The 25,681-nt window shown below is 44.0% G+C and overlaps 1 protein-coding gene across 9 annotated transcripts in view; it reads right to left on the reverse strand.

The window, feature by feature from the left end:
• Positions 1-240: 240 nt before the first annotated feature.
• Positions 241-25,681, reverse strand: part of LOC308113149 (immunoglobulin superfamily member 21-like) — a 51,159-nt gene continuing 25,718 nt past the window's right edge. For 3 of the 9 annotated variants that reach the window (XM_080469163.1, XM_080469171.1, XM_080469168.1), the window contains 5 exons: positions 17,633-18,155; positions 7,193-7,293; positions 3,840-4,032; positions 3,735-3,773; positions 247-1,656 (listed from right to left, as the gene is read on the reverse strand). In XM_080469163.1, the coding sequence (XP_080325289.1) occupies positions 1,574-1,656; positions 3,735-3,773; positions 3,840-4,032; positions 7,193-7,293; positions 17,633-18,155 (939 nt within the window). In that variant the 3' untranslated portion in view covers positions 247-1,573. Of the gene's footprint in view, positions 1,657-3,734; positions 4,033-7,192; positions 7,294-17,632; positions 18,156-25,681 lie in introns of all 9 variants that reach the window. The other 6 variants (XM_080469165.1, XM_080469164.1, XM_080469169.1 and 3 more) reach the window with 6 other exon arrangements.

A 25,681-nucleotide genomic window follows, 5' to 3' on the forward strand; every position in this document is an offset into this window, starting at 1 on the left:
AAAATGTGATAGTTTTCAGTTGATCATTATCGTGACAAGAAAATAAATCTATTTAATGGCTTAAATAATCCTTAGAACATCATCTGTGATGAAAACACTGAGTTGATCCTCCTGGATCAACAGGTGAGGTCAAGTTTGTAAAATCATACAAAGACATTGTTGGTCATTTTCTGAATGTTCCTGTTGTGTCTCCAGACGGTGTTGGGAGTTGGTCCTCAGGTGGAGAAACGACAGCGAGGCCATGGTAACAGCTAGTGCAGGTTTATTAGCACACGGCAGGAAAAACAACACCACCAGGCACGGTCCCTACTAACCCCTGCAAACTCTGCCTGGAGCTCCCCTTGTGGTTTCCAGGCGCCCCCTATAGACCTAAACAGGCTATAGCAATTCACTCAGAACAGAGTTGGCTTCGCTGTAAACGAATGCCCTTTTCTTTGGATTCTTTTCTGTTTGTTTCTCTTAAACACCACAGTTACTCTGTATGTAATTCTTTTTATGTAAATATATGCTTTTTGGGAGGTGGGTACACTCAAAAAAACCTCTCACACCAGATTCCCCACTAAGCCGCTGTTTTCATTTTGAGTCTGAAATGTACTTCTCATTCTGACTTTCCACATTTTGTTGGTTTCTACAAATGTCAGACGTTGACTCACTTCCCTTCACAGACTTGTTGTTTCGATCACAAGCGTTCCTACGGAGACGAGCAGGTCATTAGCAATAAGGTACAATTAAAAGTGACAGGCCTCACGTATTATAGATGTGAACCCCTGAGCGCTCATCCTCATACACTGACATACTACTGGACCAAACTAACTCATGAGTAAATATTTCAGACACCACAACAGGTCTCCTCCAGTTCTTGGGCCGTTCCATCGTCACAGTCCAGTTTTAACTTTGTGTTTTAGAGAAACACTCCATCTCCTCCATCTCCTCCATCTCCTCCTTCACCGGGCCTCTTCAGCTGGGTGACGGTTCTTCTGTGAGCTTCTTCACAAAGCTTCCACATGTTTGGGCGGACTTGTTTGGAAAAGCAGAGGGTCGGGCCACATCGGGTCACATCATGTCGGGTCACGTCACATCGGGCCACGTCACATCGGGTCACGTCACATCGGGTCCTATCGGGTCACGTCACGTCGGGTCACGTCACACCGGGTCACGTCACATCGGGTCCTATCGGGTCACGTCGGGTCGCGTCACGTCACGTCGGGTCGCGTCGGGTCACGTCACATGATGTCACGTCGGGTCACGCTGGGTCACGTCAGGTCAGGTCACATCGGGTCAGGTAGCGCTGGGTCACGTCACATCGGGTCACGCTGAGTCACGTCACGTCGGGTCACATCGGGTCACGTCAGGTCGGGTCACGTCACATCGGGTCCTGTCGGGTCACATCGGGTCACGTCACATCGGGTCACGTCACATCGGGTCACGTCACATCGGGTCCTGTCGGGTCACATCGGGTCACGTCACATCGGGTCCTGTTGGGTCACATCGGGTCCTGTTGGGTCACATCGGGTCACGCCGGGTCCTGTCACGTGGGATAATTTCGGGTCACGTCAGGTCACGATAAGTCGGGTCACGTCGGGTCGCAGGTGAATCTCAGCAGCAGGATGATGAAGGTCAAAGTGAAGGGATGAAGGCCGACTCCTCTGTTGATGGCTACACACACACAAACAAACAAACAAACACCACGGAGGTGAAATCCAGTCAGCAGGTTGAGAGTTGAAAGTTCCTCCATGAGGAAAAGAGCCTGATGCGTCTTGATCCAGATCAGTGATTTAGTTCACCTCCATCATTCGACTGCAACAAATACTGAGGTAACCCCAGAGGCAAACTGACTGCATCCTGGAAATAACAAATATCTGCTGTTTAATGGAAAATTTATAAAAAAAAAAAACCTTTACTGAAATGTCAGGTCAACTCGTTTCTTTCAGAACAACAGCACAGAATTAATCAAAGCTTTATCAATTCTATGATGTTGACTTATTTATAATACAGCTTCTAAACAACCAGAGCTGATTCTATATTTTTCTCGGTGGAAAAGAAATTATAATGTTTTCTGAAATGATTTAGCTCTGATTTTAAAAAGCATTCTATGGTGTTCTCTGAAACCTGAAATGGCTTTGAGGAACGTTTCTCTACTCATTGGTTAGCGCTCTCCCCTCATTGCTAGAAGGTTGTGGTTTGGAGTCTGGACCGGGCCGTTCTCACTGTGGGTTCCTTCAGGAAGTTGAGAAACAAACCGAGGTTAACTGAAGAGAATAAGTGTCAGTCCGACCGTCTCCTCGGCTGCTCCCTCTCAAACTCTAACATCCCAACATGCAGCCATGCTGCAGAGACTCTCACTTCCAACCCAAATCAGTCACAAAAACTCACAATAATCAAATGGAATGTTGATTATCCAAACTTTGTCATCCAAGTCTTCACCAGTAAATGATTTGATAACTGAAACTTATTGATCTTCACTGAATCCTGATCACAAGTCCAAGAACTTCCAGCTGAGTGACCATTAATGTACAAACGACCTATGTGAGTTTTTCAGTCAGGTTCTAGAGCTCGTCATGGAGACGCTCTGGTCAAAGTTACTAATGACCTACTCATGGCCTCAGACAAAGGACTGGTTCAGGTCCTGTTCTGGTCTCTGTTCAGGTCCTGTTCTGGTCTCTGTTCTGGTCTCTGTTCTGGTCTCTGTTCAGGTCCTGTTCTGGTCTCTGTTCTGGTCTCTGTTCTGGTCTCTGTTCAGGTCCTGTTCAGGTCCTGTTCAGGTCTCTGTTCTGGTCCTGTTCTGGTCTCTGTTCAGTTCCTGTTCTGGTCTCTGTTCTGGTCTCTGTTCAGGTCCTGTTCAGGCTCTGTTCTGGTCTCTGTTCTGGTCTCTGTTCAGGCCCTGTTCAGGTCCTGTTCAGGCCCTGTTCTGGTCTCTGTTCTGGTCTCTGTTCAGGTCCTGTTCAGGCCCTGTTCTGGTCTCTGTTCAGGTCCTGTTCAGGCCCTGTTCTGGTCTTTATTCTGGTCTCTCTTCTGGTCTCTCTTCTGGTCTCTGTTCAGGTCCTGTTCTGGTCTCTGTTCTGGTCTCTGTTCAGGCCCTGTTCAGGCCCTGTTCTGGTCTCTGTTCTGGTCTCTGTTCAGGCCCTGTTCAGGTCCTGTTCTGGTCTCTGTTCTGGTCTCTGTTCAGGCCCTGTTCTGGTCTCTCTTCTGGTCTCTCTTCTGGTCTCTGTTCAGGTCCTGTTCTGGTCTCTGTTCTGGTCCTGTTCTGGTCTCTGTTCTGGTCTCTGTTCTGGTCTCTGTTCTGGTCTCTGTTCAGGTCCTGTTCAGGCCCTGTTCTGGTCTATGTTCTGGTCTCTGTTCAGGTCCTGTTCTGGTCTCTGTTCTGGTCTCTGTTCAGGCCCTGTTAGATCTCAGTGCTGCATTTGATTCTATTGATCAGAACTTCCTATTACAGAGTCTGGAACATGTCATTGGAGTCAAAGGTTCAGCACTAAACTGGTTTAATTATATTCATCAGACAGATTCTAGTTCCTGCATGCAGTTCCACAGGGTTCTGTCTTTGGACCTATACTCTTCACATTATATTGCAATCTATTTTTTCAATCAACATAATCTTCTCTGTGGGTCTTTTAGATTTGATTATTCTGAGCCTGAAATGAACAAAGTGAAGAAAAGCTCCAGATCCATGTGTTGTGGGAACATTTGGGTTCAGAGAAATCAGACGGGGAAAACTGCGATGATTTGAGCTAACTCACCAGTGTAATGTTCTTTTCCTTTCTTCCGTCTTGGGTTGTCTGTAAAAACCAGATAAACAGAATGAATGTGATCCCACGGTGGTGCTCAGACAGACACCAACTCACCAAACACAATAAGGCGGATGTGAGTGTCGGTGGAGCCCAGGGGATTCTGGGCCGTGCAGCAGAACATGGAGCCGTTGAGCTCGGCGGGGACTCGCTCCAGGACCAGCTCCCTCCCGCTGTGCTGCTCCCGGCCGTCCAGGAGAGGACTTCCCACCCGGGTCCACGTGAACAAGGGTTCAGGGAACACCTCAGTCTGTGAACACACAACTGTGTGAACAGAGCCCGGCAGGGTCGGGTCATATCTCCGTCTACCTCAAAACTCCTTGTGTGTAATTTAATAACAGTCAGACAAGAGTGGACATGTGGAAGTTCTGAGGGAGTTTCACCCACATAAGAGCTGCTGGAAAAGTTGGAACACAAATTGTCTTTACAGAGTGCAACTTTGAAATAATCACTTAATTAGGTTATTACTGTGATTGTGCTATATCTGCTCGTGAAGTTAGTATTGGAGCGAGAGACGTGCTCAGAATGAGCACCGTAAAGACTCCAGCAGGTAAAGCAGCTCCAACCTGGGACTGGAGAGGAGCCACATTCACACAATGAGTGTGAAACACAGTCAATTAAACATTTACATGTAGAATATAGCAGGTGATGATCGTACAGCGTCCGCAAAATCACACAACTGGGCTTTTTAAATAACAAATACAAAAGTAACAATAAAAAAAGAGCTTTATACCCTCTGAAAAATACTGCAGCAATTCAGGAATTTCAGACTCTATTTCAGGACTTTTCAGGTTCATCGACCAAATTCTGAAATTGAAACGACCTGATTTTGACCACTTTTACCACATTTTCTTGACCATGGAAGTGGTGATGTTGACCAATCAGTAATCAGAAAGCTTCGTCTCAGTTCATAACATTCTGCGCCTGGATTTCTGAATCAGTCATAATCTGCCTCCTGACATCAGTTGGGATTAAACTCCTCCAGCTTCAATGGGTTGTTTTTCTGCATGATTCCATCCTGATCTGCAAACAAACAGCTTGACTTTCCTCTGCAGACGCTGTTCCTCATGAACTTCACCAAAGGTTTCCATCAAAACAATTTCAGACAGGTTCCTCTGAACATTTTCATCATTTCATCATTCATATCCAACTCACCATCCTCATGAGTTTACAGTTTAACATCTAAGAACATGCGATGCACTTGACATCAGGTTACTTTGACCCTGCTGATGATGTGTTGTAATTGTACGCATGGCGTTTGTTAAAGAGTCATGAGCAGCACAGAACCCAACAAAAAGCCAAACCCAGATGGCAAAGCGGGTCACGTCAAGAAGAAGGACCTTCTTGGTGTTCCGTTTGGTTCTTCAACACAAACTATGACCAGTTTTCCAACATCCAAGAGGGCGACACTGATCTCATCAATATAAACCTTTAACTGGTTAAGGCTGTCCAAGGCCTGGGGATGTAGTGGAGCCTCTCATGCTTTATGACTTTGAAAAAAGGTAGTTGGTTTTCTGATTGCGCCGTTTGTATATGGAGCCTTTTGTCTGTGGATTTAGTGCAGCTGTTGTGTTGCAACGTTATTTATGCGTTTGTCCAGGAAGATTGTAAAACAGATTTTTTTATTTTCTTTGTTTCACTTCAGGACAGACTGACAGACTGACTGACTGACTGACTGACTGACTGACTGACTGACTGTATTGTCTGAGCCAAGCGGTGGCAGAAATGTATCTTTGACAGGGCCCCAAACAATAAAATACAACACATACTGTATTTAAAACACAAATAAGACACAAGTACGGACATAAAGGAAACAGTAGCCGGTATCACATTATTAAAGGACAAGTACAGGTACATGTACTAACCTTTAGCTACACAAATGATATGCGTGGCCACAACAAGCCACCTCCACACAGCCCCTGTGACGACGTTATGTGCTCTTCCAGTACACAGTGTGTAGCGTTCATCTACGCACTACCCTTGATGTACTGCAGACTGTAGACCAGGGGTGTCAAAACTACGGCCTGTGGGCCTACTGTGGCCTGCCATTCATAGATATATTTAGGCAGCGAGCCGTCCAGCCTTCGTTTGGACGGTCAATTTTTTGAAAAAGATAAATAGTGCTCAAATATGTTTAGTGTGGGACCTGTCTGGGGCCCAGGCCCAGTAAGAGCAGACGGGTCGTTGTACACAGACAAGTTTTAACTGTTAACACACCTTAATGAGCGGACAGCCTTCCCCACCGCACGATGCTGCTGGGAAGTTTCACTTTCGTCAAAACATAAGGTTTTATCGGCAAACTTCCCCAAGCAGGTACGAGTACGAGTATGACTACTCTGTGCAGTATCGGACCCGATACTAGTAGCGGTATCGGTTCAAACCTAGTTCAGAGATTTATAAGTGATCTATTTGTATGTTGTGGAAGAGTCAATATTTGTTTTGTTTTGTTTTTGTTTGTATTTGCACATGTTTTGTGGTTTTTGATTTTATCATGCTTTTATCTTGAAGTTTTGACTTTTATTTTTGTACTGCCTGCCAGTCGACCAGCATCAGGTATGGTATTCTCCCCACCAGATAAGGACTATATTTTAATATATTCCTCAAAATATGACCCAGAATAATGGAGTAATAGTAAAAGAAAAATTCTTCAGGATTTTACTCGAAAGTGAAAACTGTGATGCTTTGAAAGTACTCTTAACAAGTACACTGATTGTACCATGTTGCCTCTGTGTGCAGTTTAACACACTACAAACAGGATGTCAGCAAAACAGGCCCAGGCTGTCGCTCTTACTTTGAAAAGCTTTTGATTCATTTCATGTGGATCAGCCATCATCTTATTTAAATACAGTAAATTTGTTTAATCCTAATCGGGGTTAAAAAACAACATTCTGAGTGACTTGAGAGTACGTGGTGTGAGTTTCACTTCCTGTGTCTGAGAGTCTTCAGGTCTGCTCCTGATTCACCGAGTGCAGAGGAGATGGAGTTCGTCCTCCCTGCAGTAAAAGTCATTTAGCAAAGGAGTAGACGTATAGATCCCCTCTATGCCCTGCAGGAACTCTGCAGGCGACACAAAGGAACTCCACAACGTTGATTTTAAAGAACAGAAAGGAAGTGAAACCAGTTTTTGCCTGGAAGCAAAGACCTCAGTCCAAACGCTTGTTTGATAACTGAAACTTTGAGGTGTGGTGGACAGAAGGTTGGTTTCCTCTCTCTCTCTCTCTCTCTCTCTCTCTCTCTCTCTCTCTCTCTCTCTCTCTCTCTCTCTCTCTCTCTCTCTCTCTCTCTCTCTCTCTCTCTCTCTCTCTCTCTCTCTCTCTCTCCCCCTTCGGGGAATATCAGCTGCCTGTTGGTGACATTTTTCAAACTTCACAGAGATTGTCCTGCTCAGAGGACGTCCACATAAAGCTCACCGCAGAAGGTCCCAGCTGGAAGCCCTGGACCGCCATCCGGACCGTGTCTCCCACTGTGGCTCTGCTGGGACTTGTGGACAGCTTCGGGCCCCTGGGAGCCGCTGAGGGGAACAAATACAAAATACAGTAAAACTTCTGATGTAGGGACACCCTACAATCCAAGGGCAAGTGTCCCCTGAAGACAGGTGTCCTGTCTTCGGAGGGACGGGTCACAAGGACAAATTGTAGGACCAGTTGATATTGAACGACCCAAACATCAAATATGTTCTGGTTATTTAAAAGCACATCATAATAATGCTTTAGATTTATATCGCACCTTTTTTCACACTGACTCAAAGCACAGAGACCATGATTCAGTCACACCAGTGATGCTAAGCTACGTTGTAGCCACAGCTGCCCTGGGGCTGCTGACAGACCTACAGACCCTACCCCTACGACCACCACCAACATTCATACCAGGGTGTGGTAATGTGGGTAAAGTGCCTTGCCCAAGGACACAACGACAATGACTTTTTGATAGAGTGGGATTTGAACCACCAACCCTCCGGTTATTGGATGACCGACTCTGCCACTGAGCCACAATCACCCACAACTGAACCAATACAAGATGTATACAATATAAATACATATATACACATGCATGTAAGCTGTATACAAGATCACTATTAGGTAAGATTTAATGTACTTCAGGGACCACAGACAGTCCAGTTTCATCCTGAGTGGACCAGACTGGTACAATATTACTATAATAACCTTTACATTTACACTTCAGTTTTTCTTTGTTGAGGTCACAGTGGATGTGATGAAACTGTCTCTAGTTTTGCAAGATCAAACAGTTAGTACTGAAAATGATTACAATCTCAAAATAGTATTTTAATGAAACATTCTGGTGCAAAATACAATGAAATGTAAAAAAACCAAAAACAACTTGTCTACATCCTATTTAACCTCCTTGCTCGGTGGGTTTATCAGACCAGGCTGGAGCCTCTTACACTCGGTTTTGGTCCACGGTGGATCATCACTGAATCCTGATCACAAGTCCAAGAACTTCCAGCTGAGTGACCATTAACGTACAAACGACCTATTTGAGTTTTTCAGTCAGGTTCTAGAGCTCGTCATGGAGACGCTCTGGTCAAAGTTACTAATGACCTACTCATGGCCTCAGACAAAGGACTGGTTCAGGTCCTGTTCTGGTCTCTGTTCAGGTCCTGTTCAGGTCCTGTTCAGGTCCTGTTCAGGTCCTGTTCTGGTCTCTGTTCAGGTCCTGTTCAGGTCCTGTTCTGGTCTCTGTTCAGGCCCAAGATCACGGTCCATGGTTCTCTGCTGTAAAGGGGAAAGTGAAACTTTCGTGTGCGCAGACGACTCGTGACGTCAGAATCGTCATCCAGCCTGTGCGCTCGGCTCGGCTCCGACCCTCTGCGGTCGAACACGCAGCCCAAATTCTGTGACCGTGCAACCTGTGTGCTCCAGAGCCGCTGGGCGCTTAATGTGAGGAGCTCCTCCGTCTCCCCGTCTGAACAATCACAATTTAAAGGCAAATAAAGTTTCAGAGGCTCAGAACTTCTGAAGTGAAACAAAAAGTACTTTGGGAAAGCTGGAGAACGCCGGGCAGCAGACGTGGAGATAGTTTGGGGATCGTTAGGTTATGGAAGTGAGCGTCATATGGATGCGGCCAGCGCACAGTCTGTGGACACAGAGCAGCACCGTGCTGCGGGGAAGCGACGATTATTCAGGTCTCAGAACTAATCTCCTGACACCACAACGTCTGAATATTCCAATAATCCGGTCCAGCCCAAGTATTTTGGCCGTTTTAGTGTCGCTCAGCTTGAAATTTGCCAGGACAGCCTGAGTGTCGTCCTCGTCAGGCAGGTTGTCCTCATTAAGGTGAGTTAACAGGTAAATATGCAGTTAATGTGTAAATCATTCGGTCCGGAACACAGGCTGCGTGTTGTTCCGGCGGCAACACAGAGACAGTGTGAAGGAATACTTCTATTTTTAAAGCATCTTCTGCTAACTAAACCAATAATATCACGTGAACACAAACAATCAATTAACCTAAATGTTTAATAAAAGAATGATGAATCAGCGTTAAAGAACCACGGACAATCATCCGGTAGCCCTCTCTCTCTCTCTCTCTCTCTCTCTCTCTCTCTCTCTCTCTCTCTCTCTCTCTCTCTCTCTCTCTCTCTCTCTCCCCTCTCCCTCTCCCTCTCTCTCTCCCACTCATCAAATTTCACTAAACTTTCAGAAGAGAAAAAGCTACAAATAATAAATATTTACCACCTTTTACACCCATAAGGCCACAAATCCTGTCACGAGTCAGCAGCACAGCAGAAAATCTTAATCATCCAAAGCAGCCTAAAAAACATCCCTGGCTTAAAAAAGCTCTTCAAATCCAACTGTCTCTCTTTGTCTCCCACCGTCTTCCAGGCGAACTAACACACTCACAGTTTTACTCAAAATCACAGTTTAGAGTGACGTTGGAGCGTCGGACATTCCCTCTCCTCCTCACCCACGTTCAGTTTTTACATTCAGTTTTGTGTACAATGATATTTCTTGTGATTTCAACTCTATAAAAAACACGGCTGTCCATATATGATATTTAAAAAAAATGATTACACATAAAAGTGAAAAAGCCGGATCCTGTTCCTGCAAGATCCGGCCCAAATGAAGCTCTGTAAATATGTGTCCTTACACAGTGACGTGTCCGTTCTTACCGGGTCTGATTGTCAGAGGTTCTACTGTACCTGTCTTTACATGGACAAGACAAAAGCCTGCTTTCAGATTATAACAATGTTCAGTATATGTTCTCGAAACATGGACTCACCTTGAAAACATGCAAGCTGTTTCCACCTTCTATGGATTAAACCTTTTGCTTCGAAGTGAATCAGTACAAACGGTGCCGAGGGCTCCGAGTGACAAAGTACTGTGACGATCCTCACTCTCTACTTGGCCACAATATTTAACTATTCCATCGGCCGTTAACCCTCCGTTGTTGTTTACATACGCCGCTTTGTGCTCACTGGTTGATTTGTTAACCGGGTTTATTGAAAAGTCGGCGTGTGACACAACATGGTGTCTTTTAGCGAGATACAGACGCTCCTCTCAGTACCAGGAGGAGGAGATTCAACAGGAGCTGGACGCTGCAATCAGAAAGTTTAACCTGAGTCACAGAGAACAACTTGGACGGCCGCCGGCCGCTTCCGTGTTCTTCGCTCCGAGTCGTTCACAACCCCGCCTACATTTTCCCGTACTTGCTTTGCCGTACCGTAACCTCCCGCTCCGGCACGGTGGAACAGCGGGTAATGTAATGCCGAAATGTTGAAAAATAAGCCCCAAGGTCATGCACGTGTTATTCCTATTTATTTAGTTTTTCTCTTGCCGCTCCGGGGCTCCAGACTAAAACAAGACAGACAAGAAAAAACAACAATAGAGATAGGAGGAGAATAAATCATCATCATCTTTACTGCAGACATAGGAGTACATTAAAAAATATTCACAGATACATACAAATACATTAAACTGAGAATAAAACTGTATAAAAATATCAGAAACAATCACAGACAAGTTAAATATCACCCTATTTATAAAAGACACCCATATAAATGCCTCCACAAGGATGACTGGTATTTTTCAGTACTATGAGTGGGATTAGTCAGCAGTATTATAATGGTGTTCTGAGAGTCCTCAAGCCTGCGTATACATTTATACATCAGATTCCTCATGAGAGCTTGAAAAGCAGAAACATCTCACTTGCTCTTTCCCAGTGAGGTTTTCTCAGCAGGATCCTCAGAGCATCATTGTAAGCAACCTTGAGGCGTTGTAGGCTTGGTTTTCTATATTTAATCCACAAGGGGGCAGTATACAAGGGAGTACAATAAGCTCTAAAGAGAGTAATCTTCACATTATCAGTGCACATAGAAAACTTCCTTGCTAGTATGTTGGCTTGAACATACAGCATACGGCACTGTCTATTCAGATCATCATCATCATCATCATCATCATCATCATCATCATCATCATCATCATCATCATCATCATCACCACACATTTTATCAGAGATGAGATGTCCCAGATATTTTGTTTTGCTACTGACAGTGACTTCCTGTTCTGACAGGTAAAAATGAGAGAAGTTGAGATCCTTCTCCTCCTGAGGTCTACGTATCAGAACTGTGTTCTTTTTGGCATGATATTTATCATCAGATTTTAACCCATACTGAGAACAGATATTTAAAAGCTGATAAAAACCTGCACTGCTGGGAGAGAGAATGACCGAATCATCAGCATACATGAGATGATTAATTATCTTGTTACCCAGCACACATCCAGTTTTACAACTATTCTGTTGTTGAGATAACTCATCCATGTACAAGTTAAAGGGAGTAGGGACATACTATTAAGCCAAAGTTCTTACAATATAATCCGGCACCCCCTTTTTACTTAATTTTATAAACAACTTTTCATGGTTTACACGGTCAAAGGCCTTAGAGCATCAATACATCCTAGAAGAACAGATGAATTCTTTCTCATGTAAACTTCAACAGTTCCTTTCAAAGTATAAATACAGAGACCAGTGCCATGTTGGGATTTTAATCCAAACTGATTATCATTGGTACCAATATATTTAGTGATTTGATCTAAAAGAACCCTTCCAAGTACCTTTGATACCACACTGGCAGGCGCAATAGGCCTGTAGTATCTCGGCTCCCAATCTTTCCAGCTTTGTCCTTAATGAGAGGAACTAACAGGATGGACATCGAGTCTGGTATCAGACCACGAGTCAAAAACCCAGTGAAGCACAGAGCAAGAAGTACTGCAACCCTCGGGCCAGCAAACTTCAGATGCTCTGCAGTGATCCCATCTGATCTAATAGTACAGCTTTGTTATCAGGGTTCCCCATGACATAGGGTTCCCTGTGGAATAGTTCCTGGTAGTGTTTTCTCCATAATTCTGCTATATTATCTGAACCAGGAACTCCCCCTACTGTACATGCAGCTGCTGGTCCCTTATTGAACGCTCTCCCTTGCTTCCAGAAATCTGTGACCTTGTTACTGAGGAGTTTTTCAGCCATTGAGTCTCATTACCTTCTCATTTCTGCACACAACACTACAGCATATTTGAACCGAGCATTGCCAGGCTTCCTGTGCTCCAGGACAGGCCCCTGCCTGGGACGGCCTGCCTCAATCCAAGCTTTGAAGGCTTCCTGAGCTGCTGTATGATGGACAGCTACATGTTTATTCCATCCTGTTTTGATGTTACCTGTATTGTTATAGACAGTGAAGTGTGCTCTGCTGGCCTCATAAATAGACCCTATAATACCATAATACAAGAAACAAAGGGATTTACCATGAGAAACATCTTTACAGTTTACATTCCAGCACATTATAGCGTCTATAAATAGAAATAAGCCACCCAAGAGCTCCTCAGTTCTCTTATAGTATAACAGCAGCTCCTCATTGGTCCTGCTGTCCACACTGGCCTCATGAAGCAGCTCAGGAAGATTATCAACACTAAGGGTCATAGCATATGGTACATGATCAGCTAGAGACGTGTCATACAGCAGGTTTATTGACTGTAACATAGCATGGACATCTGATGCAGTGGTCAAGCCAAGACGTTGTGTGCCAAGCCTCACTTATGTAGGAGTAACTAGTTGGAGGTAACAGCGGCTGACTCAACAGCAGCAACCACAACCTCTTCACAGAGATGCATCATGTGCCGGGCAAACTGAGAACGTTCATCTGAGATGTCAGCATTCATGTCACCAACAATAAATACATTTGTACAATTATTTTCCTGCATAAATGATTCAATGAAAGCAAGGCGATCTGAATAAATATCTTCATTTTGCTGACACTCAAAGGGTGTGTATACATTAAGAATAATAACCTCTTTCTTCCCAATATGTAGTTGCACTGCTATACACCAGTCGGCTTCTGTCCTGTTTACTTTTAGCGCACAGTCCAGCTTTTTCTGCCACAGAATGGCCACTCCTGCTATTCCTCCTCTTATTAAAAACATAGTCAGATCCGTCCTTGATTCTCCAGCCCCAAGGAAATCATCATGTAAAGTGTTCCGTTTCCCCAGGTCCTGTTTTCTTAAAAATGCTTCCTGGAAACACAATAGGTCCCACTGTTGGAGCAGGTTGTCCACTGTTATGCGTCAGGCTTTATCTCCAGTGCTGTCACCCACACGCAGACCACGACAGTTGTAGGAAACACGTATATCACGGTTAGATCAGCATGGTTGTGGCGCACACGGACACAGGTGGAGAAGCTGTATGAGCCGCGAATTCAGAGGCTAAACCACTCACCAAATTCGTCTGAATCACTTTGATATTTCCATGCACCCCCGTGCCTCCAACAGGCTTGAGCCTCACTGCAGGCGTCTTTTCTGTGCGCTGCCTGTCCCGGGTGGTCTGTTCCCTGGTGCGATTTCTCCGACGCCGGCCTTGCTTGACAACTTTGCTCCACTTCGGCGAGCTTTGCGGTACCGCAACAGGGCTCACCCTCATGTTCGAGCCCACCACGGGGCAATCCACAGACGCTGCGGCGACTCTGCTGGGAGTAGAGGCTCCAAGGAGTGAGGCCTCACTGCCGTGTGCGATGATGCTGGCTGTAACCAGCGTTGCACTCCATCATGCCCTGGTTTCAGATGGTGATCCAGAGCCGCGACTCTGCGCTCAGTAGTGGAGGTGATTTCATGCAGCCCCTCCTGAAACCAGCTTGTAGTTTCACTGCGTGTCTGAGGACAGACATTTCACTCTGGAGCCGCTCCAGGTTAGACCTCAACTTTGACACATCTATGTTGTTATAGGTGACAGGCGGTAGTTCATCCAGAGAGTGGGAGACGAACCGAGGGAGGTTTTCTCTGCACTCATTCAAAACCTTTAAGCAACTTTTAATGTTGTTGATGTTTTTCTGATCACCTTTAAAAGTCCCACATCTTTGTTTGGTGTCAGGACCGAGTTCAAACAGCCTCGTTCTTCAGGATTCAATCCATTTCGAGTTGAACGTGTTAGAAGCTGTTAGAACAAGATGGTCCTGGCCCATTATTCTCATTTTGACCACGAGAAAGTTTAAAAACTCATCCTCAACTAGAAGCTTACCGTCAACAGTCTCATAAACCGCAGGTTTTAATGGTGGCTGATGAGATAGTGGAGGAGCCGTCACTCCGAGCCCCCGGTCAGCCATCTTGCCTCCTGACCAACAGCGTAATGTTTTCTGGCTCTTTGGTCTGCATCAGAGGTTCAGGTCAGACTAGATGGAGCGACCTGGACCGAACCGATGAACACAGTCCGTCTCCGGTTCTTGTGTGAGCACTAAATTGGTGAAATCAGCGACGTATCACGTTTTGGAGTGACGTAATGACGTGGCTCCCACTTGGCTCCGCTAACGGTGGAAAAAGAACCGGTTCTTTGGCGGTGCTCATTTATGAACTGGCTCTGGCCCTGAACTCGCTCTTGGTTCTGTTAGGTGGAAAAGCCCTAATGGGGACTGTTGCCCTGCAGCTCTGTTCTCTCTGATCTGCCCCCCAGGTAGGCGTGGTGAGGTGGTGTGCTTACCGAAGCAGAGTTGCGTGCTCTTACCAGAGATTCTGTGCAGCTGTTGTCACTGGGTGAAGATTGTTTCACTGGTGAGGAGATCGGCTATTTAACCTGGCTCCTGACTTCACTCCACACTGGAACTTTGCACAACTTCAGTTAGTCTTGATGTCAGTGAGTAAAACTCTGAATCAGATCAGCTCTCGTTCAACTCCGGCTTCTCCTTTGTTTTACTGCTGCACTCTCTCTCGGCTTGCTGCTTTGCTGCTCGGCACCCAGCTGATCTCCCACTTCGTGCCTGACACCACCTCACCCGCCTGCACACCGGCACCCGCTCAGTCACAGACCCTTCCGTGACTGGACTCTGGACCAGTTGTGTTCTGTACCGTACCAGTTCAGCTCAGTGAATCACTCTCCTGTTCTGGATCTGCTCTGCTCAGAAGATCATCCTGCTCAGTTCAGCTCATCCTGCTTCTGGATTCAGTCACTTTATTAATAAACACCCGGGAGCTTTTCCTCAGCTTCCTGGCCTGAGCCTCAGTACCGGGCCCGTAATATTCTTTAATACATTTGGGATACAGTATTGCTCTTAAAATCTCTCGAAATTCCAAAATAAAATTCAAGCAAGAATTAAGTAGTGCAAAACGATAATAATTGGAGTAAACAACTACATGCCAGGTTAAAACAACTGGTAACCATTTGACATAGAGCCCTACCTGGATTATTCAGACTGATGGACAGACGCCCTTCCTCCAGTGAGAACAAACTGTCTGGATATTAACAATGATGGCAACAGTGTGTTGTAAATTAAAACTTATGCGTTCTGATATTTTTTGCAATACCACACATATAGCATGTTCAACAGCAGTGTGTTATTCTTTTTAAACCTTTAATTAGTTGAAAATACTTTTGAGCAGCGAGTGATACATTTCTTACATGTGACTCTTCATTATTCAGCAATTTCAACCAGTTTAACTTCATTGCAATACAGTGTGTTTATAAACCACATTACAACAATCTTACCTTTTTGGATTGGGAGGGGCCCCAGTGATGAAAATGATTGTACTTTTAAAGAGCTAGTGAATAGAGAGCTCCTATTAAGATAACTCTTGTATTAAACAAATACAAGCAGATGCTTAATGCCTCTTTTAGAAAGTGAATGTGTTTTGGGGCTGGTTTACTTGAAATAACAGTTAGACTGAGTTTATTGAAAACTAAAACTAAAGCTAACGCAGGTATATTTTAACCAAACCACATTTCAAAACATTTTAGATTTGTGCCTCAACTTGCAACATAAACTGTGCTTTTTTAAACTCTTAGATTTTCAGTTGTGGCAGAGGCGAGGCAGCGCCCCTGATCCACATCAGCTGCTTAATCACCTCTCTGCCACATCAGTCATTAATAAATAGGAGCAAATCTAAACATTTACAAACATTAACAAACCTGCACGCGTTTGCTAAATTCTGAACACTTTTCTGTTTGTGTGGATCTGAAAATAAATATAAAGGAGAAACTTGAACCTGATGCAGCTTTTCAGCCAAATTTCTCCTTTGAAACGGGTAAATTACAAGAGATGTAAGAAGAGTTAAAAATCAGGGAGTCACTGCTTGTCATCGCCGTCGCTACAATCAAACACGTGTGACCAAACCAGAATTGACTTTATCTAATCACTGAGCAGGTCTGGCGATGGGCGATTTAAAAAAGTAATTGGTGAAACCACAACTAAACCCCGCCTCCTGGGCACTTTTCACCTCGCCCCAAGCTGCTCACACACAGAGAGAAATCAAGATATAAAGAGAGGAGTGTAACCTCCTCTCTTTATTTCACTTTAGGGTGCAGATGTTCGCCGGGGGCGCAAAACCAACCAGGTCTGCAAAACCAGCCAGGTCAGCAAAACCAGCCAGGTCAGCAAAACCAGCCAGGTCTGCAAAACCAGCCAGGTCTGCAAAACCAGCCAGGTCAGCAAAACCAGCCAGGTCTGCAAAACCAGCCAGGTCTGCAAAACCAGCCAGGTCTGCAACTGTCTGCAGTGTTTCCACATCATTTCATCCCACCAAAGTTACTCTAACCATGAACTCTTAGTGAAACGTGTCTGAAGAAGATGTGCTTACATGGTGAATGATGTTTCGAGGAGGAAATAAAACATCGCTGAAACATCCATCCATCCATCCATCCATCCATCCATCCATCCATCCATCCATCCATCCATCCATCCATCCATCCATCCATCCATCCATCCATCCATCCATTCATCCATACAGCCATACATCCATCTATACATCCACCCTGGAAAGTTCAACAACAATTCATTAAAGAGTGTAACACAAACATCACTGCAGTTAACATTTTGGTTCATACTGATAAATTTGTTTGCAGTGAACACTGTTTTTAAAATACATCTTAAAAGAAGGTCTGATTCGGCTCCTTCAGCAGAGATCTGCACTTTCGATGTTGAGAGAAGTTTCCTCAGCTGGCTCTTCATGATTTTCATTTGTGGACTTAATTATAGGATATTTTCTTTGTAGTGATCTTTTCTCATTCTCTTCTGTTACTCTTTATCTCACACTTTGACTTTGGGATGATGGGCTTCCATCTATAGTTAATTTATTCACCCATACCTCCATCACACTTGATTTTAAGCTTTTGTAGTTCCCTCCATGGTGAACACTGGATATCCCTGAATTTGGATATTCCTGTTTTCCCCATATATTGTTAGTTTCCCCTCCCCCCCGCTACGCTAACACAAACTGAACCTGGTGTGATCAATCTGAGGGGCCATCCTATTTTATACAGGATCTCAGTGAATCAGCCTGTAAGTGTCTGATATAGTTCTGGAGGATGTGCAGTTAAAGAACAAACTGTATTTGCGTTAGGTCAGCCTGGCATTCAGGACTTACCCAGTGTGACCTCGGCCTGCATGGGCATGGACAGAGCAGGGTGGTTGACCTCACAGCTGAACAGAGCCTCATTGTCCAGCTGTGGGTTCAGACTCCAGGTCAGCATCGCTCTAACCTCCATCGTGCCGTCGCCAGCTGCCTGTTGACGATGTTGGAAGTAATAGAGTGGATCGTTGCTCTGGACCCAACGGGGAAACTCTCGGCTCACCACTGTCTCGGGGATGACCTCGGTTGTTGGCTCGGGTTTCAGCTCTGACCCATCTTCTCCACCCTGCTGAGGGTCTTCAGGGTCATCTTGGCCCAGCCGACCCAGCTTGGCCTCCTGCTCGAGTGGAGACAGGGACTTCTTCACTTTGGTATCATCAAGGTCTCGACTTGTGAGCACCAGAGAACTCCAAAGCTTCTCCTGACTGCTGATCACACTCCTATCCTGGTCTGGACTCCTGCTTCGGTCTCCCACCGAGGAGGACAACTGGCCTGGTGGTACCACATCGATGAGCTCGCCATCTCGCTTGAAGTGAACCTCAAAATCAAGAAAAACAGCCGACATCAAACAATCAATTCCTTCAAATCATAATCAATTTCAGTTGTGGAGTCTCCAGAGGAAGGGCGGATTATAATTAGAAGCAGCGCACAGGGCCACCTCAGTTTGTGTCTTTCTACATATTTGTTCACACTGAATAAATTCATCACTGCTTCCAGGAAGTTTATCCTGCTCAGATCTTAAAATCTATGGAGGTGAAGCCCTGTGACTACCAGGGACATGCCGAGACCATTGGAGGGGCAGGTGCTCCAATTAAACATAAGGGCACATACTACCAGACGTATATTGGCCAGTGTCAGACAATTCAATATATAAAAGAAAAATGGGTAAGTATGAAAACCGAAAGTGATTTTAATTTATGACAATGTATAAAACAAACCACCTTCAGCACATATTTTGAACAAAATGTTTTAATTCAATGAGAATTGAGAGCTGCACCTTTGATTAGAAAGTTATTCATGGCCTCACATGTGACTGCTGCGTGGCTTAGGAGGGATTGGGCAAAGATTGTAAATATCAGATTGTAAAGGAAAATCAGAATTCACCAAGCTTTGGATTGTTCGCCCACTAATAGGCAATGTGAGCTGGGTTTAGACTGTCGTGCGGAGGTTAGTTTTACTCTACTATCCTCTTGACCCAGGACAAGAAATGTTTTGCCGAGGCTATCTCGACGATGGGGGGATGGTAGAGGAAGCAGCACGCTGTTTGGGTCAATGTTCGGGGTTCTTTTTGATCCCATCAGACCGCCAGAGGCAGTGCTTTAAGCACTGGAGGATCATCCCTATGCATACGCAGGTCGAGAATATTATGACAGCAACTTCTCTTGTGACGTCCCGGTGGCCGGCGTGGGTCTATATAGTCACATGACACCAGAAGCTTCGTCCCCTTTTCAAACTTGAAGCCCACCTAACACATTCACTATATGATGTGTAATTGTGAATAAATGCTACTGTGATCCTACTTGAAAAATGACTCAGAGGTACCTGGGGGCATGTATAACAATAATATGTAGAAAAAGAACATATTGTAATGACAGTTGTATGTATTTCAACAAATTGATGTAAAAAAAAAGGAACTGAAGTGTCCTGACCTCCTCGTCACCGCCTCCAACTCGAGTGACAGAGGACACAAGACAAAGTCCACCAGCGGTGTGTTCAGGTGCTGGCCCCCATGATGTCACCATGCCACTCTCCTCTGGCCTCCACCTTCAGATCAGACTCTTCTTCTCCATCCCTGCAGTCACAGATCTCTTTGTGGCTCTCACACTATTCACAGCGGTGATGACATGCTGCCATTCACTTGTTTGTCTTTTATTAGTGATTCCACTAATGTGGCACCAAATATTATCATTTTCCTGGTCTTCACCTTCCCCTTCAATATTCTCCATAAAAGTCCTTTTCTGCCAGGATTTAGCAACAAATGTTATTGATCAGCAGGCTAATTGTGATGTAAAAACATGCCTGAGGAACTTTGCATTGACCATTTATGGTAGAATGTGGGTGTGTTGAGGAGGGATATGAACCTTCCAGGTGGACTGTAATCTATAAAAGAAAAGTGTGTGAGGGTTTGTGTACACACAATTTTACAGATCAGAATTTTGGGGGCGCACGCCATTTTCAGCTTTTGGGCGCAAATGATCCTATGCAATGTTTTATAGATGAGGACGCTGGTGATGATGCCTTTTTCATCCATCACTCACTCCAGTGAATTCTTAAGAACGACTCACAGACCTAAAATATCACGGTCTCAACCAAACAATTGGAATAAAATCGGAGAATCCACCAATAGAAATACTGACAACACTCAGTAGGACATTCAGGACAAATTGGTAAATAACCAACCTGACAAAAACATTACTTAGCATGGAAAAGGTGTTCAACACAAGACTGTGAACTTTCGGCAGCATTCTGAATGAGGGTCACATTACAAAGTGCCAAAAAGCCACAATCAAATATCACATGAAGAGAAGTGAAGGCTTAGAATCTGACTTTCGTAGTGGTGCTTTACACAGATGAAAAAATTATGTTCTCCATGCCTCTCTGTAATGTGTCCAACAATGGCAAATCCTCTGAGTGTGTTTAGGCTCCCACAAACTGTGCGATTTTCGGCCGTCTGAAATTACAGCACGGATCGTGCTAGAATCTTTAAAAATCTGCAGTTGCAACCCGAATCGGTCTGGCTTCGTGCTCAGTTGTAGGACGTCTGAGGTACCGGTCAGAAGCCAGCAACCACTATCGGACTATGTCTGATATTTGGGGAGTCATAGCAGCAGCTGCTGCTGTGACCAGCAGTCTGCATGAAATGAACGGTTTTGTTTACACTGAGTGTGCTTTGTTGGAAAATGAAAGATTACATTAGATGCTTACGTAAAATGCTAGTCGATGTCAACAAGACTTACTTCAAGCTCCGGCTGCAACATTGCTCCCCAGGTTGTCCTCTCTCTTTGAGTCACAGGTGTGAGTGTGTATGTTTACACACTCAGCGTGCGAGTCAGCGTGTGTCAGAGAGTTGAAAGAACGTGTCATCCAAACACCAATGATTACTTTTGTAGACCTTCAGGGTATAGCTCTCAGGTGGGCAGAAGCAAGTAGACAAGATAGTAGAGCGAAATCACGTGCTCACTTGTGTGAGACATACTCTCAGGCAGTGGATGGTTTGGAGACATGCATAAATGCAGTCATGGCTAGGCTCAGCGATGAAATAAAAGAGTGTCTACGCAGGCAACAAGCTTAATTAGATGCCATTTTGACACACACCACCGACCAGGCCCCACAGCCCACCCAGATTGATGCTATTTCCATCTCAGCTAAGCATTTCTGATGGAAAACTAGACCCTTCTGATGCATAGAGCCAGGCATCAGAAGAGGGTTTTGGGAGCTCACCTTAAGATCAAACGGAAGACCCTTCTCGACTTATTGGAGACTGCCCAACGGTGGAAGTCAATATGGGGGGTATTAGGGTGCCCTGCCCTTTAGGTACGGGGTCAATGGTCACCACAATCACAGAAAGTTTCTTTGACACACGCTTCGAGCCTCAGGGGGTTGGACTGCTGAAAAGATGTCGCTGGCCACACCTTAAGGCTGCAAATAGGCTGAAAATCCATTAAAAAGGATCTTCAGCTTGGTGTTGTTGTTTTAGGCAAGACCCTGACACAAATGGGCATGCTGGTTGTAGAGGACACCCAAGATGAGCCAACTGAACAGCAACCACCGCAGACCATGCCTGGGCTTCTGGGAATGAACATAATTCGCCACTGTTACCGCTTGTTTTTTTCTACAGTTTGGCCTCGGTCTGTTGGAATCACCAGAAACATCGGAAAGAAACATTCAGCAAGTGTCAACACATTGAAGCCGCGAATGCACAAGGGTACCTGGGTAAAGCCAAGGTCCATGGTCAAGCTCTTTGTGTGCCTGCAGGTTCCCTGCAGTGGATTCGCACATCTTGCCCCTCTGCTGCCAACATCACCTTTCCATCTGTGCTTCTTTAGCCCCAAGATTCCCCTTATCAACGTGGGCATAGAAGACGTTTGGCTACATCCCCATACGCAGCTGGGTGAGCTGCACGTGGTTGACCCAAGGCAATTAGAGGGCTCGGTCTTCATTGAAGAGACAGATGACCACCACACCATAGCGGTGGTCCAACAGGTGGCTGCAGAGAGTGTCCCATCCAGGGATTTTTCCAGTCTGTCATGGCCCAAACTTTCTACTCAAGAGATCAAACAGGGAGTAGAGCTTTTGCAGAAGCGTAGCACAGTGTTCAGTCAGGAAGACGGAGACCCGGGCTGTGCTACTCTCGTGGAGCATGAAATTTCTTTAGTGACTTTAGTGACAGCTGACTTTTGTAAGGAATATTCTGATATTATAGCACCAAGACAACTTGTAGTCTTTTGAGAAGCACTTCAAAAAGGCAGTATGCCGGAAAGTATGCATGCTGCTGTGATAACACTAATACACATAAATGGTAAGAACCCACAGCAGTGTGGAAGCTATCGCCCTGTTTGATTAATAATATATATATTGTGTTATAGTGTTGGCTACAAGGCTGGAGACACATTTGCCCAATCTAATACACCCAGACCAAATAGGTTTTATAAAAGGGCGGTGCTCAGCCGATAACGTACGTAGATTACTACATCTGATCTGGCAGACCACGAGTAACACTGAACCCACTATTGCCTTCACCCTTGATGCAGAGAAAGCATTTGATAGGGGGGTGATGACATACAGTGCATGACGCACTTAATCTGTGCGGAGGGAGACGCCCCTCCAGGTATATCTGATGTTGAATGAAGCTCGCTCTCTTTCAAACTCCATAAGGTTTGTTCGAGCGTGTAAGGTCCTTGTTCTGATCACCAGGTGAATACAACTTTTGTTAATAAATGCTGTGTAAACTGATCATTTCAGACCCGTTGTATTATTCTGGAACATGCAATGAGGTGATTCTCTCACAGAAGAATGGAGATATTTATTCAGGACTTTACACAGGTTTGGATTGGGCTCATCGATAATAAATTGAGTGAAACTATTGTATTGTAATCCCAGGGCATCAGTATTAACAAATGGGAAGTCCCCGTCCTTTCCCCTGTTTAGCGGTACAAGACAGGGATGTCTATGGAGCCCGCTAATTTTTGCCCTGGCACTAGAACCTTTAGCTGCTGCAATTAGGAATAATGTGAATATTAAAGGTATACAGGCAAGAAAGATCGAACATAAATTACTTTTATATGCCGACGATATATTATTACTGACCAGAAATCCTGAAACAGCTGTACCTCATATACTAACATTGATTGACTCTTTCTCTCTTATCTCCAGGTATAGAATAAACTTGGGTAAGTCAGAAGCGATGCCCTTGTCCAGGTCTTGCTTGCCTGCTATTACAGAAAATTGGGGATTTGAGTGGCTTCCCTCAGGTATAGTGTATTTGGGCATCAAAGTTACCCCAGGCCTAAAAATATAATGCTACAAAACCTCCTCCCTCTTATACAGAAAATTGAAAGTACCTTACAAAATTAGACCAAACTCGGTTTTTCTTTATTAAGTAAAGATAACTGTGCCGCAAATTAATTATATAACATACTTAATACCTTTGAGTTTCCCTCCTCCGCTACTGAAGTGGTTCAATAAGGCTATAGCCAGGCTAAAGACCTTTTTAAGAGAACAAAATTATGTGCCGCTAAAAAAGGTGGAGGTCTGAGTCTGCGAAGGGTGGACTGGTACCATTACGCTTTCTCTCTCAATCAGCTATCCAAAATAAATATTAGAGGCTAAAGCTCCAGGATGGGTTTTAATTGAAAGGGAACTCTTTAATCCCCTACCAGTTCAGGCTTTTATTTCACAAACGGGGTGAAATCCCATTTAGGAATCCGCTGTTGGAGTTTGCGAAGGAAACTTGGAGAACGTCACACCAGATTGTAAAAGCAAAATCCTCCTTCACTAAGAAGTCTTCTCTCTGGCATAACAAGTTATTGAAAGTGGGTAAAACAAACTCTAGTGGAAGACATGGGTCGAGGCGGGGATAATATTTATTGAGGATGCTTTAGCGCGTGATCATTTTATGTCTTTTGAGGAGGTAATGGCCAAATACTATATCCCTAAAAAAGACTTTTGGAAATATCTACAACTAAGAAGCTATATTCTATCCTTACTAAAAAAAACAAACTCCCAATAATATCTCGTACAGCAATACTTCTAAGCTACTGAATTTTGTACTGTTTGCTGATGACACTAATATTTTTCACTCGGGATAACATAATACAGTTGCAGGAGGAAATAACTACAGAAATGAACAAATTAAAAAAATGGTTTGACAGCAACAAATTATCATTATATTTAGGAAAGACAAAAATAATGCTATTTGGCAATTATAAAATGAATGCACTGGTACAACTAAAAGTGGAGGGGGTAGAAATTGAGAGAGTTCATGAAATTACATTTCTGGGGGTAATTATAGACGACAAAATGAGCTGGAAACCACATATCAAACATATACAGAGTAAAGTCTCAAGAAACATCGCAGTACTGAATAAAGCAAAGATGGTCTTGGATGGCACATCGCTTCATACTCTATACTGTTCACTAGTCTCTCCTTATTTGCAGTACTGTGCTGAAGTTTGGGGCAACAACTACAAAACCACATTATCTTCAATAAAAATCCTTCAGAAAAGAGCAACAGGATCCTTCACAAAGCCGCTTATCAGGAACACACAAACACAGTATTTCTGAAGTCACAATTACGCAAGCTTACTGACATTGTGCAATACCAAACACAGTATTACTCAAGCTGACTGACATTGTGCAATACCAAACACAGTATTACTCAGGCTTACTGACATTGTGCAGTACCAAACAGCACAAACAATGTTCAAAGCAAAAAATAATCTATTACCGGGGAATATACAACAATTGTTCAAAAATGATGAAGAGTCTTACAATCTAAGGAGGAAATGTAACTTTAAAGAAACAAGATTTCGCACGACCAGAAAACGGTTTTGTCTGTCAGAATGCGGGGTGAGACGACTGAACGGGTTTAGTATGGAACTGAAGCAATGTCCAAATATGAGACAGTTTAAAATGCTGTATAAAAATATGATTTTCAAAAGGTACGAGGAAGAAGAAGGTGTGGCCAGTCACTAGGCTATGTTTAGGGGCAAATGTCTGGTCATTTCTTTTGGTTATTTATATTGTTCATTTCTTTCCTTGCACTGTGTGCTTGTGTGTGGGTACAGGTGTTTATGTCTGTCTGTAGGTATGTATGAATGGACGTGTATGTATATATATTCTATGTGCTGCACAGGATGTGTGTGTGTGTGTGTATCTGTGTATGTATGTAAGAGATGGAAGGAAGTAATTATATTATTTACTTGTGACAAGGGGTGAGAGTAAATAAGTTTTTACTTCTTCTCACTCCTTTTCGAATACTCATCTGACGATGTTTTTCTTGATTTATTTTATATTATTATTACTGTTATTCATTTATTTATTTATTTGAGAGGAAAACTTTGTTGTTAATTTTCTTTTCTTTTTTTTCTTATTTGTTTTCGTACCTTATTCGAAATAAACATTTCAATCAATCAATCAATCAATACAGGAGTTTTTTTCTGGGCAGTCAGCTGGTTAGAGGAAGAATATCTAAATTCTATAGTCTTTTGAGACAATGTCACCCACCAAAGCTTGAAGGTCTCAAAAGAGCATGGGACGGCGACCTTAGAGTGGAAATAACTGAAGACAAGTGGAAGGACGTTTCGGGGTCCTGGCGTAAGACATCACAGGAGGCACAGACTGGTTTTCACAACGTGTGTGTGTGTATGTGTATATATGCATGTGTATATATTTATATGTAATTTAAATATATGTAATGTATGTAATATATGTAAATCAAGATGACTATGATAAAGATTCTGAAGCCAAATGTGATAGAAGGTTAAGATGAAAGTAGATGTGGAGGACATTGCCAATGTGTGAACAGCTGGTCATCACCAATGCTCACGCTGTGAATGTTTGTAC

Source organism: Lipophrys pholis (assembly GCF_963383615.2).
Source record: "Lipophrys pholis genome assembly, chromosome: 8".
NCBI classification, from domain to species: Eukaryota; Metazoa; Chordata; class Actinopteri; order Blenniiformes; family Blenniidae; genus Lipophrys; species Lipophrys pholis.